Source organism: Lissotriton vulgaris, chromosome 2_1 (assembly GCF_964263255.1).
Source record: "Lissotriton vulgaris chromosome 2_1, aLisVul1.2, whole genome shotgun sequence".
NCBI lineage: Eukaryota > Metazoa > Chordata > Amphibia > Caudata > Salamandridae > Lissotriton > Lissotriton vulgaris.
The window spans coordinates 1,073,703,460-1,073,722,482 of record NC_141687.1 but is presented as its reverse complement, the minus strand read 5'-3'; the positions used below and the strand labels follow the sequence as shown (position 1 = coordinate 1,073,722,482).

Sequence of the window (19,023 nt, the reverse complement as noted above, 5' to 3'; positions counted from 1 at the left end):
GCGCCAGATGATGGATTATCTGGCAAATGTATAATTATATGAAAATTCCTGCTGCTGCACAATCGCATAATTCCAGTTGCACTTGCAATAATCAATCATACAGTTCAATAAAGATAGAAGAGCGTCTACCGTGGATGACATCTCCATTTAATTCTATCTAGTATACACTTTAGGATCCAAGAAGACAACAGACCTTAAATTGTGAAAAAACTATTTTGGGGATTTTTTGGGCACCGTCTGCACTTTCAAGAACAGTCTCTGTGTTGTTGCTCGTATAATGACAAAACATTTCCATGACAAAGAAGTAATTATTATTTCTACCAATGTTGAATTACATTTCAATTTCTGAGGATTTTTTTCCTGTTGCAGACAGAAGTGCACCCACAGTACATCACTTAGGAGCCATTAACATTGTCTGGGAAAAGTTTTACCTTAACCTTACAAGTCCCTGAATGTAGCAATCAACAAGTAAAAGATGGCCAGTTAAGTTTTGGAAAGCGTATGCCCTTGCATTACACCTGTTTCCAAGGTGTTTGTAGTAACTTTTAAATTGTTTGGACTGGAGATATGCCTTGGGTGTGTAAGCTGCCAATAAGCTCTAGGAATCACATTTGAATAAAACAGTATAGATTCACGTACCTTGTATCATGCTGCCATCTAGCGGACAGTTTTGGGACTTACACGTCCGTTTTCTTAACTTTGGTGTACTGTGTTCACAGTCAGTAATGTAGTTTACTGTATGAATAAAACGCGCTCTCCCTGGCTGGCGGCGACTTCCCCTAAATGCACTCCTCTGATGGGTCTGTAATAATGCAGTAAATTATCCCCGTTGTTTGTACAATTCTTCCAACAATTAATCAATGTTCAACCATGGTTTTATTGATTGTATTTCTTTAATTCTTTGTCATAATGCATGGATCATCATTCAAGGGTATGCAATATTGTGTCGTCCTGTTACATAGTCATGGTATGCTCATGCACTTCCTTTAAACCAATGCATTTCTGGCCATGCCCTTCTTCAGCGGATACATTATCCTGAGAAATGGTAAAACAGTGAATGAACAGTGGAGTACACAACAAAAAAATCGCGAATCAATATATAAACAGTTGAGAATTGGCATGAAAATAATCACAATGTTTTAAGGTATAAATAAGGTCCAGGAGTGGTATTCCTTGAGATATGTGTCCAGAAAGACAGAACACGAGCGTGCTTGAGGAACCATAACCTTCGGTCAGAACAGGTGTACCAACAACAGGGGGGGGGGGGGGGGGGGTCGCTTTCATGGGTGCTGGAGCTCCGTCCCCTTCATCTTTTCTCCCAAAAAATCAATGTATACAATTCTTTATATGTTTTTAATGTAATTAAGAAACAAAGATACAAGCTGCTGTCACATCACTCACCTCTAAGCTTGCCTCCATGTGTTCGCTGCGCTTTGTTAAGCACGGAAGTGCATGTGCCCAATCTCCGTTATTCATTTCATACATTTGCCGGGCTGATGCTTCACACAGCCCTGAGGCCTGTGATGTTATCAGCATGGCAAATCCATTACCTCGTGGGCTGAGCTCCACCCCCTGAATACGATGTAATCCAGTTAGCCGCTGGCGCATCAGCCTGAAGCCCTGCAACTCCATAGGCTTCACGTCAATCGGGGAGTAGTCTCACCCACACCACCCTTTTACAGCTCGTGACAGGGTGGGGGTTCGTGCAGTGAAGCTAGCTGACCATACCCTGTGATGAATTGTAAAAGGCGGGGGTTAGGGATGCAAACAGGAAGCTGAGCACTGGACAATGCGTAGTCTGCCAGTGCAGGCTTTGATTGTACTCACTGCTCCCACTCTAGGGCTGAGCTTCCAACTCACGAGCGTGCTGCTATTTCCAGAATGGATAAAAGCTACTGGACAGTGCAAATTGCATAATAAGGCCAAGCACGGGAGGTACGTATAATGTGATGTCGGGCTCTCAAGTATTCTACTTTTTTGTCATGGGGAATTCAAAGTGCTTTTCCACAGCTGCTGTCTTAAACGGCCTGGGAGTGCGCTCGCTGTCACACTGTGTCACATGAATGTGCACTTTTTGGTACAGGCACAGTTTATATTAAAGAATCTCAATAGGGGACAAATTAGGGCACCAGAATGCTCATATTTAACTAAGAAGTGATTGATAAAATGGCGACTCACATAAGTCCAGTTTACAAGATTAAGCCCAATTTGTCATTATACATATTTTACTACTTTTGCTAAGAGCTAGTAGCAGTTTAAGAAAGAAAAAGAAACATCACTGTCCATTTTATCTTTATAAATGAAATTAAGAACTTAGATTTGCTTTCTGCCATAAAGGAAGCCTCATGGGTCCCTGTAAGGTTGAGCAATAGCAGAGAGATGTAATTTTGCATCCATATGCATACAGTAAGTAAGGGTGAGCTGTTTGCAAAATGTATTTGTGTGTAGGTGTTATTTTTTAAAGAGCAAAAAACTATGTTTGGGAAAGGCAAAACTCAAAGCATCATTTTGAGTGTCATAAAACAGCACTATCCCCCCTCCCCCCCCCCCCCCCCCACCCCCACCCGGACTGTATTTCTCAATTATCATTCATAGGTCTGCCTTTAGAGAAGAATTCCAATAGAGTAGTGTTTTATGCATTCAGTAGCAAATACTAAAGGCAATAATTATTCGCTCTAATGCATGCTATCTTTTTGTCAGTGCATATCATGGCTGCTTCATTTAAGGCCACCAGTAGTTCACATTAGATCTCTTTTGCCGTTATTGTGCTGCTTCCACAAATCAAGATAACGTTACCAACTTCATTTTTAGCTTCCAGTTTGAAATTTCTTCACATATACAGAACATTTGAAAACTTTCAATTCTGATATGTATATATACTTTATTAATCTGCTAATATTATTTAATTTTACAAACTGTCACGGACCCCTGAATAGACATCATGGACCTCCAGGGTTCTTCGGACAACAGGTTAAGAACCACTGCACTAGCCTGAATGTAAGAATATGGAAATAGGCTGAGGAAACACTCTAAAGAAATGGTGGAGTCACACTGTGGAGAGTACGCACAAGAGGCATGAGCACTTGACATCAAAGCAGTGGTGATCATTCATAACTTATTTCATATTTCAAGACAAAGGATTCAGTTATATGTGTGTTTTGTAGAAATCATATAGCACCAACCAAGCTTGGAAGCAAAGCACCAATGTAAATAGAAAAGGATTACACATTAACTCTAGTCAAACATAATAACTTTTATTGTATGAAATGCCTCAAACTCATACAGGTTCTATGCACCGTCAATAACAGGTTTTACTGTTACCCAGTATGAAAGTGCATAATTTGCTGAAATTCTGCTGGATGGGAGGCTGTGTCATCTTTGCCAGAATTCCAACTGGTGGCCTTCCTGGCAACACACATTTCGGTGGGCAGGCGTTTAACTTAATGAACTATACAACCATCAAAAAGCATGTGTAATAAAAAGTTTGAGAAGGTGAAAGGAAAGATGAGCATTTATCTTCTTTGTTTGGGCCAGCAGACATAGGAACCTCTACATTACATTTTGATTATTATTTAAATATGTTTAATTAACAGTGAATGTATTCATCCGGTGAGAGCTGCGTGCTATGCTCCAATAACAAAGATTGGCTGGTTTTGTCTCTCCCTCACTGTTCTTTGATAAGCTTGTGGTACACTAAGTCAGAGCATCCAAAAATGACACCTTACTTGCATTGGGTGCTTCTGGAAATAGCTAGGGAGATGTGGTTAGGGTACTATGCCTGATGTTATTCAGGGCTGGATGCTTACTTGTAATCCAGATCCTGGTCTTCTGGTCCATGGTAAGAGAGACTGCTTCCGAAAGCCACAGTGTCATCACACACTGGAATATGTGGTAGACAAGTGCATTCAGGAAGCTGCCACCTTCTCAGGGGGAAAAAGCTAAAAGCATAAAAAACGTCCTTGCAGATGAAGGCTTCACAACGTTGGAGAAGACCAGGAATCAGGAATCCAGGAGAGGAAGTTTCAAGATCAAAAATTCAGGATCAGCAAATGGAGGGAACGATGAGACAAATGAAGGAACACAGCTTTGTTGTAATGCACTCTCCAGCCATACTGAGGTATTTCAGTAGTAAAAGAACAGAAAAAGGAAGTGACATCAAACATCAAATGGTAAAAGGCATAATAGTTTGGGAGAATCAGAAAGACATTAAGGGAGGAACAGCCATGATGGAAAGGGAGAAGATAAGAGAATTGAAATCTGAAGTGAACTAGCCGTGGAGTTATCTTAAAATGCAGCTGTAAAACCTCAGGTAGGTGTTTGCCATTTTAGAGTTCAAGAGAGAAAGAGAAGCAACCAAGAGCCCTGTGCACAAATGGAAACAGACCCAAGTGAGAGACTCTTTCAGCCCATAGCTGTAGACTTCATACAGTGTCTTCTGAGCCCAGTGAACCACGGAACCCGCAAACTATTGTCGTTCTAAGTATCCAGGCAGCCAAGAGACCACAGATTTAAAAGACGTCATTGTTGCCAGTGCACACTGAGTGCTAGGGCATATGAGACTCTACATTTATGTGGGGGTGCGGACAGCCTTGGGGAGAGTGAAGCCAGGATCATTATGGCTCTAAGAGGCATGAGCCGAGCCATCAAAAGTTGTAAATCAGGGAACAAATGCCATGAAACAACACGATGAAGGGTTTTCAACATTTCGTAGAGTCTCAATAAAGTACACATAGTTAGATTATATTGACAAATTGAGTGACATTTATTGAAATTCCTTTTTATAAACATGAAACAATCAAGAATAACTCTGTGCTCTTATAGCGCTGCCCCAAGTTACCCAAGATGTCAGTTTGCCATGTTCTCTTTTTAAAACAAGCCTATGTTATTGCTGAACGTAAAGCAAGATCATTTTTTGTTTACAGATTATAACTATGGTTTTTGTAGAGCACAGATCCTGTATTGAATTACTTCAATGTGCTGTGAAACTGAATGGTTAAAGAAAATGATACATAGTGAAGTTAAATGGGGGGCTGTGAATCAACAATTGGGTTAAGTGAGATAGCTGGGATTTGAATCCAGGATTTCATATTGTCCAGTTCAGTGATTGTATGGTTAGACCATCCTCTCTTCAATTTAATTAAATGATCAGCGCTTTGTGTTCAATTATTCAATTAGTGTTAGTATACAGGTTAAGTAGATATATTTTTTACACCTTAAATCAATCTGACAATATAACCATATTTATACATGTTCATAGTCATACTATTTAAAGCTATGAGTTTCTGTTTTACATGTTTCCACAGACACTGAAGATCAAACATAGTGACAGAACATGCCTGTTTGACCTCATGCTGCAAGAGCTGTAACCCAAAGAGCAAACCCTGACGGGGATCTAAGCCCCCTTTGTATTTGCTAATTATTTAATTGTATTCGTAGAAGTGTTGAAACGCTCCAAAAATCCTTGCTTTACTTATGTCAGGGAAGCCAGCAGTAGTATTAACATAAAATAGCATGTCCTGAATTCCCTCATTCTTCCAGCCTGACAAGCAGAACGATTTTAGGAGCGGTTCGACTCCTGGGGGACTACAATTAAATAATTTTCAAAATAGAGATGCCGGGCAGCCCCCTCAGAATTTGCTCTTCATGTTAAAGTGATTGAAGGAGGCAGGTCTGTGCAGCATGACTTCAGAGAGCTAGTTCTGTCAGCAACTGTTTATAATCCAGTTGCAACTTCAAAATCTGGGGTGAGGGACTGAGGGATGGGTGACGGGGGTATTGTTCCCTGAATCCCTCCACTCTAAGATCAGGTGGGGATAAATACTGCTGTCCGCCATGGTCCCCACACCCATGGCTGGGTGGCACACTAATGACTCCAAGGGTATGTGTGTTTATACTTTCAGACCCCCTGGTCTGGAACACCTGCTTTCATTTGTTATTCTCCAAGATATATATATATATATATATATTTTTTTTTTTACTGCTCAAGGATGGGTGTCCATAATGGTAAAAAAGAATAAAAGGTTCAGCTCTGCATACACTTCCTTGCACTCAGCTGCTGTAACTTCACGAGGCGTGCAAGTTCATGGACAATGATACATGCACATGATCAGACTGTTGTGCTTTTTTGGGGAGGGGGGGTGAAGTTTTTGGTCAATACAACACATCATCTAGAAAAATCAAGCAATAGGTCTGTATTGGCAGCGAAAAGCCAATACTTACTGACTTTGCCAATGCTTGTTTTACACTGACTGTTCTTCTGAGCAGGACACCATTCTAACCCAAAAATGTCGATATATCAAATAAAACTAAATAGAAGCTCTTGATTGGACAACCATTCTTGTCAAATGTGTGCTTTGGTGTGTTATTTTGCTATATAAATGAAGAAGCCACAGCAAAGATCACGACTCTAGGACATGTTTTTGAACATGAATTGTCAATTCTGATTGGGTAGGGCCTGTATGCTACTATGTTTCCACTAAACACTCTTTGGGGGAGTAGTATCCTCAAATGGCTAATGAGCACAGGTCTAGGGGTATCAAAAGTGCAGTGCCTTCCAGGTGGGAAAGTTGAATGAATTTCCAGGCACAAGGGGTGAAGTATTTGAAGTTTTGTTTCCGGCAGTATCGTCCCTTGATGTTCACCTATGTTCTAGTACTTGAGTTCTCTATACAACTGACCTGCATTTACCAGTGTGAGAAGCTTGTTTACTTTCCTCCTTCTTCATGCTCTATGCTTTCTGTCTGGCAGCTCATACTGTGTATAACCTCTGTGCGGTGTCCAACCACTCTGGGACCACCATGGGAGGGCACTACACAGCATACTGCAAGAACCCAGCTTCAGGAGAATGGCACACCTTCAACGACTCACGGTAAGGAAGCATGCATGTGTGATATCAAATGTACCAGTAATGCTTTTGTGATCAGCATATACAATTGAAAAAATTGATGCTCCACTCGAAGACTAATTTAGACCATGGTAAGTAGTCAATAAAGTGATCATGTCAGTAGCTCACCTGGCAAAGGACCCTTGCTAACTTTAGTAACGAAGTTCCAGGTGCCTTCAATGGAGTCACTTCTGCAGCTGCTCCATTGAAGGCGCTGATCCTTTGCCAAGCGGCTACCATGTTTTGTATGCCTGTGTGCCAGAGGCTTTGTTTTTTAGGCAACCAGTTAAAGCATGAGTTTGTTTTTCGAGAATTTAAAAATGGCACTGATGTGTCGTGAGGCCTCCACGGTACGAATTGTCCTGCTTGGAATTACTGTGACTCACCTAACAGTCCCCAGTAGGGAAAACAAGTGAATGTTACCCTGCCATAAACAGTTTGGGGTGAGCACCACTGAGATCTCGTGGTGTATGGGTCACCTGTTAAGGTTTGATGCTGGCCAGCAGTGTAAACCTTGAACTCCTCCCACTCGAAATATAATTGGATATAATTGGATAACCATGGGTATGGTGGGAGAGAAGCACTGCGATTCTACTCTGGTGCCCCCACTCTGCCAAACTCTAAATTACCCCCTTCATTTCTCCTCACCTTCTCTCCTGCTCACTCATGTTTCTTTTGTAGGTCCTTTCCTTTCCCACCTGTCTGTTATTTCTCTCTCGTGCTCATTCACATTTGAATTTCTTCTCTCTCTCTCGCTATCTCTCTCTCTCTCTCTCTCTCCACTCTTTTTGGTCTCCCTGCGCTCTGTCTTAATGAGCCATCTACATGCACTATTTATTACACTAATCTTTTTTCTTTTTTTTTCTCTTATTGCCTCTCTCTTTTTTTCTATTTTAGAGGCCCGCTTTGTGGCATACCCATGGACTAGAACTCTGGTTAGCTATTCACTCCCTAGAGCAAGATCCTTGGCACTGTACCATTTGCCACAGCTTTTTGACTGCCCCATTGCCCAATTCAGTTAATCTTCCAAAAGCTCTACCATCATAGTAAGACAAGCCAACTTCTGACTCCACCAAAATACACTGGCATGGTGTGATGATCCCACCTTTAGAATTCTGCACCTAACCCTCTCCCTGTTCTAGAACCCTCCTGTAGGTGTGGAATATCCCTATCCCAATCCTGTAGTTTTGGGCCGATTCCCTTACTGATCTAATAGCCCTCCGACTATCATCCCCTCCTGTATCCCAGAGTATTTTCCATTCGCCATATAACATCCCAGGGCCTATCCATCCATAGTTATATGCCTATCTAGACCTCTTGTGTACTTCTTGGTTTAACCGCCTGCTTTAGCCCTTGTGTGATCCCTGTCCCGCCTACAACCTGGGTCTTTCATCCTGCAATGTTGTGCCTATCCCCTCTTTCACCCTCCTATAGTACTGATCCTATCCTCTTCCTCCTTCTGTAGACCTGACCATTTTCCATCTTGTTGTCCATGGCCTAAATATTTCCTCACCATCTGGCTCTCACTTATTTCTTTCAACCTGCTTAAGTATTGGGCCCATCCCTGTTCTACACCCTAGGGTTTACCCCATCCCTTTCATGACACTCTGGGCCTACACCATCCCCATAAACCTTAGTCTTTCCCCTTCCTCATCTAAATCCATAGCTATTCCCTATGTGTGGGCTTATTCTATTTCTCATAATCGAACCCACAAAACTGCCACCCCTCTCAAGCTATGAGTAGAACACATGTTGTAACCCTTGGGGTTTTTCCTCCATCCTTATATGGCAAGTCCTGTTGCTCAATTCTCCTCATTGCAGCTCTCAATCTCTCTCCGTTGGTCCCCTTCAGCTGTGACTGTATTCCCTTCTTCACCTGGTAACCCCAATATTAGCCTTCTTTTCCTTTTTTGCCTCGTTGTTAGCCTTCCACCCAGGGGCAGAGGTTTGTGAAATATTTCCATTCTGTTGATTTCTGTTTTAGCACCCTCGCTTCTGTTTCTAGGTTCTTCTCATGAGCCATGGTTTAACATTTACACTCCCTCCCCTATAGCCCTGTCCTGACCTCTTTCTCGGAGCACTTGTTTAACCTTTTCCTTAAGGCTCTTGTTCCTGTCCTTTTCCTTGTTCTCTGAAACGCTTTCCTTATTTCTACCTGAATAAAATCCTTGCCCATTCAATCTTCTGTCATATTCCACTGTCACAACAGGGATATCTTTCGGTGGCACATGGGGACCTCTGTTATTCATTTACATTTGTGTTTAAAGTCACTCACTCTGCTACTCCAGGTACTTGCACTGTACACACAGTGTAATCCTCCTCAACCCCTTCCATCAGTCAGACTCCATCTGCTGAAAGTATACTAATCCTGTATACTCCTCCTGTTTCAGATTCCTACATTGACTTGGCCTCCTACTCTGGAACAAGCTCCCCACCACTATGTCTCTTTTAATTCCAAATCTTTCAAGTTACTTTGTTGACTACTCTGCTTCCTTTTCCTTCCAGGTGTAATGCTGCTCACTCCCTTATTAACCTTAAATGAACGCTGAAAGCTCACTTTGTCGACTCCGAGTTCAGTTACTTGACCATCACCCACAATTGTCTATCACTCCAACAATCAAAATCACAATTCACTTTCAGGCGAAGAGTGCCACTTGAATTATGCAAAAAGTACGCTGCAAACTCCAGTTAGTTCCCAAGTTTTGGTCGAGGGTAGCTCCATTATATGGTGCACTCTAAAACACCGACACTCAACTTCTCACCTTAAATATCTGTTTTAGTTAGCAGAGATTTTAAGTATAGGATTACCACATTGCCATCTACACCAAGCTAGAAAAGTGACAAAGCCTTTTACCATTTTTACAGCAAAGTCTTTAAGCATAGGATTAGTTAGTGCTATCTATGCCAAGTTCAAAAAGACCAAAGCCTTTTACCATTCTAGGCAGAATATATATATTCACTGAAAAAAGCAAAGGTTAAAGTGGCATTATAGTTAGTTATAGTAATAAGATCTTACCTTATCTTGGAAAAAACTATTAAATTCACTGAAAGAACCAATGTAATATGGTAAAAAGACTACAGAATAATTTGAGGAGCTGTAGGTTGGATGATGTAAGCAATGATGTAATTTAACATTTCATGAGTGATGTAATATGTGAGGTCATAAGCAGTGGACAGCAAGGGCACAAGTAACCCCTTCGCTGCGCTCATCGGCCGAGACTGTCGCAAGCACTACCTCGGTAGTGCTGCGCACGTACGTTGGCCGACACGGCCCCGCCCACTCTTTTAAACCGCCTCACCGCCACCGAATTCGCTCCGCGGGTAAGCGGGTAATAGTTTGCCGAGTTAACTATAACCTGTGTATTTCAGGTTCTTTTTGTATATATTTATATTTAACAGTGACGGTCGCCACTGGGTAGTTAAAGTTAGGACCTAGCTTCCAGAGGAAAATAATTTTTGGGTTTGCTAATAACTTTGGCACAGTTTAAAAAATCTTCATGAACTTTTGAAAAAAATGTCATTCACCTCAGCTCCACCTGGAATGTTTCAGGTTGATCCATCAAGCAGGGGCAGAGAAGAAAGGTGGGTTTCCAAAACACATTTTTCCCATTCAATTTTCCATAAGAAAATTGAACAGCAATACTGCAAAAATGTCTGAGCGACATTACACAAAATTTGGCAGAAAGCTAGATCTTTATCAGGAAAGCTTGCTTTTTGTGATTTAGTGTAAATTTGTTCAGTACGTTTTGAGTACATAACATTCAAAGTTTAATACAATATGCATATAATAGGCCATAGAGGAGCCACGGAACACACAGATCAAAAGATAAGTTCTGATTGGCTACCACCACCAAAGAGTTGATTGCAGCCATTTTAGGACTTGGAGACTCTGTACGCTGACCTGAAAATAAGTATTAATAAAAAGACATAGGGAGGGAGGCTAGAGATACCCTGCCTGCCTAGACCTGGTGGAGGCAGATCTAAAGAGACCCCCTTGGGCAAAAAACTTATTTTTTAAATATTTAACTTCTTTTTATCAACAGTTCCACAGTAAAATGTAAAAAAAAAATGCTGGCTCCGGCCCTTTTTTAAAAATACTCCCCACCCCCGGAGTTGGCCAGGGTCTGAGGAGTTGCCATAACATAATATTTTGGGGAGGGGCCCTGTGGCTATGGGAGGCCCCAGGGACCCCATCCCTGGGGCCATATTACATGTTTTAGGAGAGGGACACAAGCCCACTTCCCCAAGCCTACTAGAGGCCCTGGGGATCCAAAGCCAGAATACATTTTTAGGGGAGGGAGCATATGGTCCCCCTCCCTGAACCTCATAGAGACCCTGGGAACTGCATCTCCCTGGGCAGTAAAACATTTAAATATTGCCTGGGTGTCCCAGGCCCACCCTTAACACCCACAGCAACTGCTAGCTATGAAGCTGCTGGGCGAGCCCCTGGGACCTGTAGCCCCTGCCATCTCCTCCACCTGCCCCTCTCGAAGTGCGGCAGGAGCCAGCACAATCTGTTTGCTCCAGCCCATCTTTCTTTGCTCCCACCAGGCCGGAAAAAACCTGTGTTCCCTGCCTGCAAGAGCACAGGCATGGAGTTTAAGTTCTCCCTACGCATGCACTCACAAACAGGGAACTGTAGTGCCCTGGGATTTGAGGTCCCCGGGACTCTGCTGCCATTGGCTCCGGAGGATGGGGTCCCCGGGTGCACTGAATGGCTCAGGGAAGGGGTCTCCATGTCCACTCTGCAATAAACACAAATTAGCCACAGGGAATGGAGTCTTCGGCTCTTAGGTGATCATGGAAGGGGGGCCATGCACCACAGCCCCAGAAAAGAAAAATCAGCCCTGGGGATGGGGTTCCCTGTGCCCTAAAGTAGTTCAGAGAGGGGGCACATGCCCGGCTTCTCTTCAAAAAGAAATCGCACCTGAGAAATGGGGTCCTCAGGGCCAAATGAATGCTCTGGGTGAAGGACCACAGACCCCCTCACCAAAAAATAACTATTAGCTCCAAGGGTTGGGGTCCCCAGAAAATAAACTTCCTCCTTAGGGATCCCTGGGGCAATAAATGGCTCACGGAGGGGTGGTGCCACATGTCCCCCGCCCTAAAAAAAAAAGATGAATGTGAAATGAGCAGTGTACCCCTCATTTCCTATTCACTGCTTCAGCTGCAAGGACTTTAAAAACAAATATTTTTTGCAGCCTTCTAATGCCCCTAAAAGCAGTAAGGGTGCCACCAAGTATATTTTTTTATGTTGTGGCAGCTGCAGAGAGTACAGCAGCCCCCCAGCAACATTAAAAAAAAACATAAGTCTCTTGGGTCATTGAGAGCACTTCGAGCTGGAGCTGTACGCTCTTCAGCTGAAGTGCAGGCACCTCTTGTGGCTGGTTCGATAACTGCACTTTGTGGCCTCAACATTTTTTGAAAAAGACACAAAGACATGTTTATGTTTTTTTATAGGCTTTTTTGAGACTATATTATGACAATCACTTTTATTAAACATTGCTAAGTCTGAATTTATAAAATATACATATAATTAGGGTAATTTAGTGACTAGTTGACAAAGACAAGAGGCCTGCTTTATATATATGTTGATGTGCTGACCCCTTGATAAAGTCAATATGCCCGCTTTTTATATTTTAGCATTCCGACTCTTTGACAAATACAGTAGGTATGCCTGACTTAAACTTTTACCCTTTAAATTGTTACATCATATAGTCTGCCATGCGCGTCCAACCCTACGCCACTCACGACTGAAGGCCATTTGCAGCAAAAGAGGCTGTTGAAGGGGGTTGGATGCAAAGTCTGGCTGCAGCCCTGTCCCTGCACTCAACACCATGCCTTTCATGGCAATGGATATCTTACTTTACATTAATGAAACTATATAAATTCACTGAAAAAAACAAAGGTTAAAGTGACGTTATAGTTATTACGAAATTGTACTAATGTTACTTTACATAAAAAAAACTAGAAAGTCACGGCAAAAATTAAACTTTAAAGGGAAGTTATAGTTAGGTGAAAACATTAGTTAAAACATACAATTTTAAATGAAAAAAACACTTAAATTCACCAGTTATAGTTATTAAGTACATATATCTCCTGGCCTAATGTAACTATAACTCGTGCACACCATCCATTTTTAATTACCTCCCATATTTCATCACTCCTGACATGTTCTATGACATGATTGATAACATCACTTCAATATCTTAAATTACAATGTTGATAACAACACTGTGCATGGTATAGGATCTAGTCATAGTTAGCTCATTAAACTATAGCTCTTAAATTTCTATGGCCTTTTTTTGTTAAAAAATGTTTTTTAACTGATATTTTCACCTAACTATGTCACTCTAACCTTTGATTCTTCAGTGAATGTCGAAGGTAATATTAATTAAAGTAAAGTAAGATATTCTTACCAGACCTACCTATAACGTCAACTTAACCTTTGGGTTTTTCAGCGAATTTCTGAGGTTTTTTAACCCCTCCCATGCTCATGACGAGCTCAGCTCGTCATGAGCCACGGTGGCCGTGTGCTCATGACGAGCTGTCATAACGGTCAGAACGCTCGCACGCAGGGCGAATTCCCCTGCTGTGCTGAATGTTCTGAAGAAACGGGTGTGGTCGTGACGAGCTCACCTTGTCATGAGCACACGGCCACAGTGGCTCATGACGAGCTGAGCTTGTCATGAGCACTGGGGCGCTGTGCGCGCCCCCCCTCCTCTGCCCCCAGCACAGCGGGGGAATTAGCCCCGCAGGCAAGGGGTTAAATGTAAGATCTTATTAACCTACCTAACTATAATGGCACTTTAACCTTTGGTTTTTTTTCAGTGAGTTTATAGGGATTTTGTTAATGTAAAAAATTATCTTACTACCAGACCTAACTACAATGTCACTGGCCTTCCCAGGACAAGTCAGAATCCAACCCTACCACGAGTGTGTCATTTTAAATAATGCATATCAACTGGCTTTTTTCAAGGTGTGATTGCATCAATATATAGCATGCAGGCCTATAGGTTTTGTCAGGAGGTGACCACATCAATATACAAGGCACGCCTACTGGCACTTTCAATGGGTTACCACATCATTAAATGAAGAAAAACCTAATGGCTTTGTCAAGTGGCAACCACTTCCATATACAAGGCAGCCTATTTATTTTCTCAAGATTTAACCACATTATAACCACATTATTATATGAAAACAAGCCTATAGACTTTGTCGGCAAGTCCCCATAGTGATGTAGAATAAACGCCTATTGACTTTGTCAAGGGGGTTTCCTCACTAATATATAATGGAAAGCCCATGGTTTTTGTCAGCTATATTAAACACATATCAGAGTCTATCGTTCACAGTCTACAAGTCACGTAATGAAGCCTTAACACCAACAAGAGATCCCTATAATCCTTAACTAACAAACAAAACTTTAGCATTGCTTTGAAACACCATATTTTTTTTGTCTTGAAGTCATGTTGTATGCACCCCAGGAAACATAGGGTGGCTTATAATAAATTATTTGTTGGGGACGCTGCTGCACTCCCTGCAGCCCCCATATTTTTATAACGTGATGGTGGTGCCCCTGTCAGATTGGGGAACCACAAAGCATTACATTATATGCAAATTTCCCAAAAAGGGCATTATGGGGCATTCCTTGACTAAAAGTAGTGAATTTAAAAAAGGGGGCACAGTTTGCTTATTTATTATTTCTTTTTTTTTTTTTATGGATGTGCTGGGCCCTCCCGGTACACCCACATGTTGCTGTTCATTTGGAGACTGTCGGGGCTTTGGAATGTCCCAGTCTGCATCCATCCTGGGGTGCAGATGGGAGCCAGCTGCATTTTCTTTTGTTTTTATATAGGTGGCCACCCAGGGCTCCCTCAACTCTTTGGCCTGCTGTGGGCCACAGTGGGAGGACTCTGGCTCTGCCCGCTCCCCTGCCAGCTCCCATCCTAGCTCCCATCCTGCATGTCAGTGGGAGTCGACTGTGCTGGTTTGCTTCCACCCGGTGGGAGCAGCTGGTCTTTCTGCTCCAACCAGGCGGGAGAATCCTGTACTCCCTGCCCGCAACAGCAGTAGCTGGGGGAAACCTTCCTGCTCCTTCCCAGTGGAAGCCTTTTTGCTTCTGGTATGCAGAAACAGTTAAGTGCATTTGGGTAGGAAAAAACTGTCTTTCCACCTTTACTAACGTATGGCTATGAACAGGACGTTTGTTTGAAGGACTTTCAAATTTCAATAACTATAATAAAAATACAAATACTGTGTTAAAGATGCCTAGTTCTGGCACTCCTATAGAACCCACCCGGTTGTACCCTCCCTCCATTCTCGGTTCTAGATGCTTCCTAGAGCTATGGTTCCGTCCCATTCCATGGATTCCTTCTTAGAGCATTCTTCCATACTACTCTGTCGAGCACACTCTCAAGATTTAGGATTCTAGCCACATCCCTAGAGACACGTTGTAAATCTATCACAATATCTGAGTTCACTGTCTTCAATAGAGTCCTTGTTCCAGTCTTCCTTTCCTATTGAACTTGTGCAACTTTTGAGCAATGGTTAGGATTTAACTCTCAGTTACTTAACCTTTTCTTTTTATTCCCTCCTTCTAGCGTGTCCCCCATGTCCTCCAGTCAAGTACGGACAAGCGATGCCTATGTATTATTCTATGAGCTCTCCAGCCCCTCCTCCAGAATGTAAACACGCCTTCCAGGCTACTTGTGACTTTGTAATAAAACAGAAGAGATGGGAAGATGAAGAGCCATGAAAACAATCCAAGAAGAGTCATTCGTCCACCTGAGTTCCAGAGGTCCTGAGGCTGGTGGGCGTCCATGAGGAAGCGAGACCGATACCGGCCCAGCAAACTCTGGCAGAGACACTGAAAGCTCTTAAACAGCAAAGCTGTACCGCCTGTGGCCTTGTATTTGAATATGCTAATTTTGAAGTGTGCACGTGTGTGTGTTTGTGTGGTGGAAGTGTGGGAAATTAAATACACCAGCAATATGATTGTTCTTCCCTGTCACTGTCTGTTCAGAGTAGGGTGCTCTCATGCGTGTGGACTGTTATTTCAATGATGAACCACTGAAACATGAATTTGAGGGTCATATTGAATGGGGGAGGGGTGCAAACAGTCCAGTGAGCTATGCACTTGGAGTAGGAAACTTAATGGATGTGCACCTTCTTTGAATTTGACCCAGAAATTGCTTTGAAATAGGTACAAATGTTGAGCAGAGTGGAAAGAAAATAGTTTTATTTTTGCAATTTACCAGATGCATTCATGGACAGTTCACCGCAAGTTGCCTTAAATCACTTCCTCCCTTGAGTTTTTGGAGGTGCTAGCTAAGGTGACATGCACATCATGGAGTGGGACAGCATGGGACCTCATGAGTACACGTCAGCATGTGGCGTCATGGCACCAGCAGTGTACTTGCCGAAGCCAGTCTCTGTGGGGCGGAAAATGTGCATCTTGGAGCAAAGCCGCAGGGGTTTGTGTTATCTCGTCTAACTCTACTTATGAAGAGACATTGCACTACTTGTAACAACCAAAATAAAAGCTGAGAGACACTTTAAGGTTTGTTTGCCATTTTAGTGTGATCAATGCAGGATAATAATGTTGATATTCACAACCATGAGAAATGATCCCAAATGAGAAATGGCTGCAACAAGTTAATTTAAGTGGGAGAGTCTGGTTTAAAGCCTGGAACAGTGTGAAAAGCCGGTGCATCTTATCTTATTTGAAAGTGTTGGCCTGAGTGCTTGATTGCCATGGATGAAGGCCCTTGGTTTATCTTACTTTAGCACCTTGCAATTCTCCAGCATTACCTGTTGTTGGTCCAGCTCCTTGAGGCATCCAGTCATGCTAAATCCATCTCTAGCGGCTCACTGGGAGAAGGACATAGGACTAGTCCAGAAGCCGGTCTCTCTTCCTATTTATTTGTGCCTGCTCCCCCGCTACTACTGTAAATTTGGATTCAAAGGGGGTTAGGAGTGAGTATATCCTTACATCTTCTGCTCCTGTTCAGAAGGGGTGGAAAGACTGTAGCGGATCATTCTGTTTGAAGATATTCAATAGTCAAAGTCATCTGAACACATACAAACCGGTGACCAAAGGGGCCTCCTAATGTCTTTCCAAGGTCATGTTTTCTGGTTATAAGAATATGTAGGCATGATAATTTCTTACTATCCATTTTTGCTTAAAATCTCCATTTTCCACCTCAAGAGCATTCTTCTAATGAAGTGATCTTTGAACTAATTCAAGTTAGCCACTATCCAAGGGGTGCCAGACTCCAAATGGGGGAATATTTGATATTTTACATGCTAAGTGCAGAAAGCAAATCACTATTTTCGTCGGGGAGGGGGCCTTAAAATAAACAGTTTAAAAAAACCATGCTTTAGTGTAAATTAGTGTGCACAAACACTTCTAATTGTTGGAAAAGGAATAAAGAGAAAGTGTTTGAGGAAGGTGTATTGAATGGAGTATGGGAGTATAAGCAACCTCTTAAGGAACAACCCACCCTGCAGAAACTAATTAAGTCACCACATATGTAAGAATTTTCCTGAATCCCTTGTTATCGTGCACCTCAACGGGGCACTGCTGTTGACACCCTTATTGGACCAAAAAGTATCTATTTCAGTGTCCTGATGTAGAAGCTGTCAACAAGACTCCATAAATGTACACAGGGGACTCCACGCCATCCATTGCTTCTTTCCCCTGGCTTGTATTTAAGGAGAAATCGAATTTGAGAATTCAAAAAAGAGAAACCCCAAAAATCTTGTCCCTTACAAGCAGGAAGATCTGTTTCATTATACCACTTTAGAATGGCATGGAGGATAGAAAAATCCTGGCCAACACATCCATGGCATGTTGGTGGTACTGGGTGCAGCCTTCCCACTTTGGGTGGTTCCTATTTATGACTCCCAAGTTGTGGCGTCTCTTTAAGGATCGTCCGCATTGAGTCTGAGATCAAAAATGGAGTAGTTTACTATGCACCTTTCTTTTATGCTAATCTTAAAAAATATCTTAGCAAATGAATGCTAATTTAGAGGTTAACATGGTCCTTTCTGCCCCTAAACTTCACATTTTCAATATTCTAATGTTAGGAAGTGTATAATTTCAGATAAATCAAAGTAAACTCTAAAAGGCATAATACCTCCACTGTTTATCCATCTATTTCAAACCTCAGAGACGGTGCTGGGTGTACCCACGCTTAACTCACATAAGGCCTCCGCTCAGTGATAAGTTTAGATAATCGGCAATTTTGATGGAGCAATAGTCTGTGCACACCCTATCCTCTTCACTGTAAGCACCTACCCCACACCCTCACCTGTATCTTTGCATGCTCGGTCTCCCAGCACTTTTTCTTCTGGTCTCCTTGGAAGTCTTTTTCCTATTCCCTCCCATCCTGCATATATCATATAGGAAGAAGGTGAGTTCCCCAGCAAGGCATCTTTTTATAGATTTAAATGACAACAGAGGAGTTCTCCACCATGGAGAATTTCATAGATTCGCAGAAGAGAAAAGATCGTCATCAGGGAATCTTTCATAGATTCAGAGCATGCTGGTAGAGTTCTCATCCTAGCCCCTTACAGAGATTTACAGAAATGTGGTGGAGTTCTAGACTGGTGGATTACTCAGCATGGGTCCTCTATACATTTATGGGGGAAAGAGGAGAGGCACATCACTGGATGTCCAACGATTTGCAGGATGGTGTCAGTAAGGGATCATAAGAGTGTAAAAGAGTTCTCCATACGGGATGCTCAACATATTTATAAGAGGGCAGTGGAAGTCTATACTAGTTCTTTAGTACATTTGTGTGAATGTATTGGAGTGGAGTTGTTAACATAGAGGGGCATATTTACAAGCCACTATCACCACTATAACGTCACTTTTTTGAGGTTGTGGTGGCGATACAGGCTTAGCCTTATTTACATGACATGGCTTAACGCTGCCTTGTAAATAAGGCCCCCTTTCATGCTATACTTAGCGTGAAAGGGGTGGGCAACGGGTGTCGCGGTGGGCGTTCTGCCTCAACACCCATTGATTTTGACACTGCCTCATATTTACAAGGGTGGCGTAACTATATGGCAGCTCCAAAATTAAGACCAGGAAAAACCTGGTCTTAACAGGGTGCAACGAGCAGAAATGCATTATT

At 42.4% G+C, this 19,023-nt stretch overlaps 1 protein-coding gene across 5 annotated transcripts in view; it reads left to right on the top strand.

Annotated features, from left to right (window-relative positions):
• The window catches only part of USP2 (ubiquitin specific peptidase 2), a 280,374-nt gene extending 263,933 nt beyond the window's left edge, over nt 1–16,441 (top strand). For all 5 annotated transcript variants that reach the window (XM_086956774.1, XM_086956771.1, XM_086956772.1 and 2 more), the window contains 2 exons: nt 6,748–6,868; nt 15,484–16,441. In XM_086956774.1, the coding sequence (XP_086812900.1) occupies nt 6,748–6,868; nt 15,484–15,571 (209 nt within the window). In that variant the 3' untranslated portion in view covers nt 15,572–16,441. The remainder of the gene's footprint in view (nt 1–6,747; nt 6,869–15,483) is intronic.
• The last annotated feature ends 2,582 nt before the right edge of the window (nt 16,442–19,023 follow it).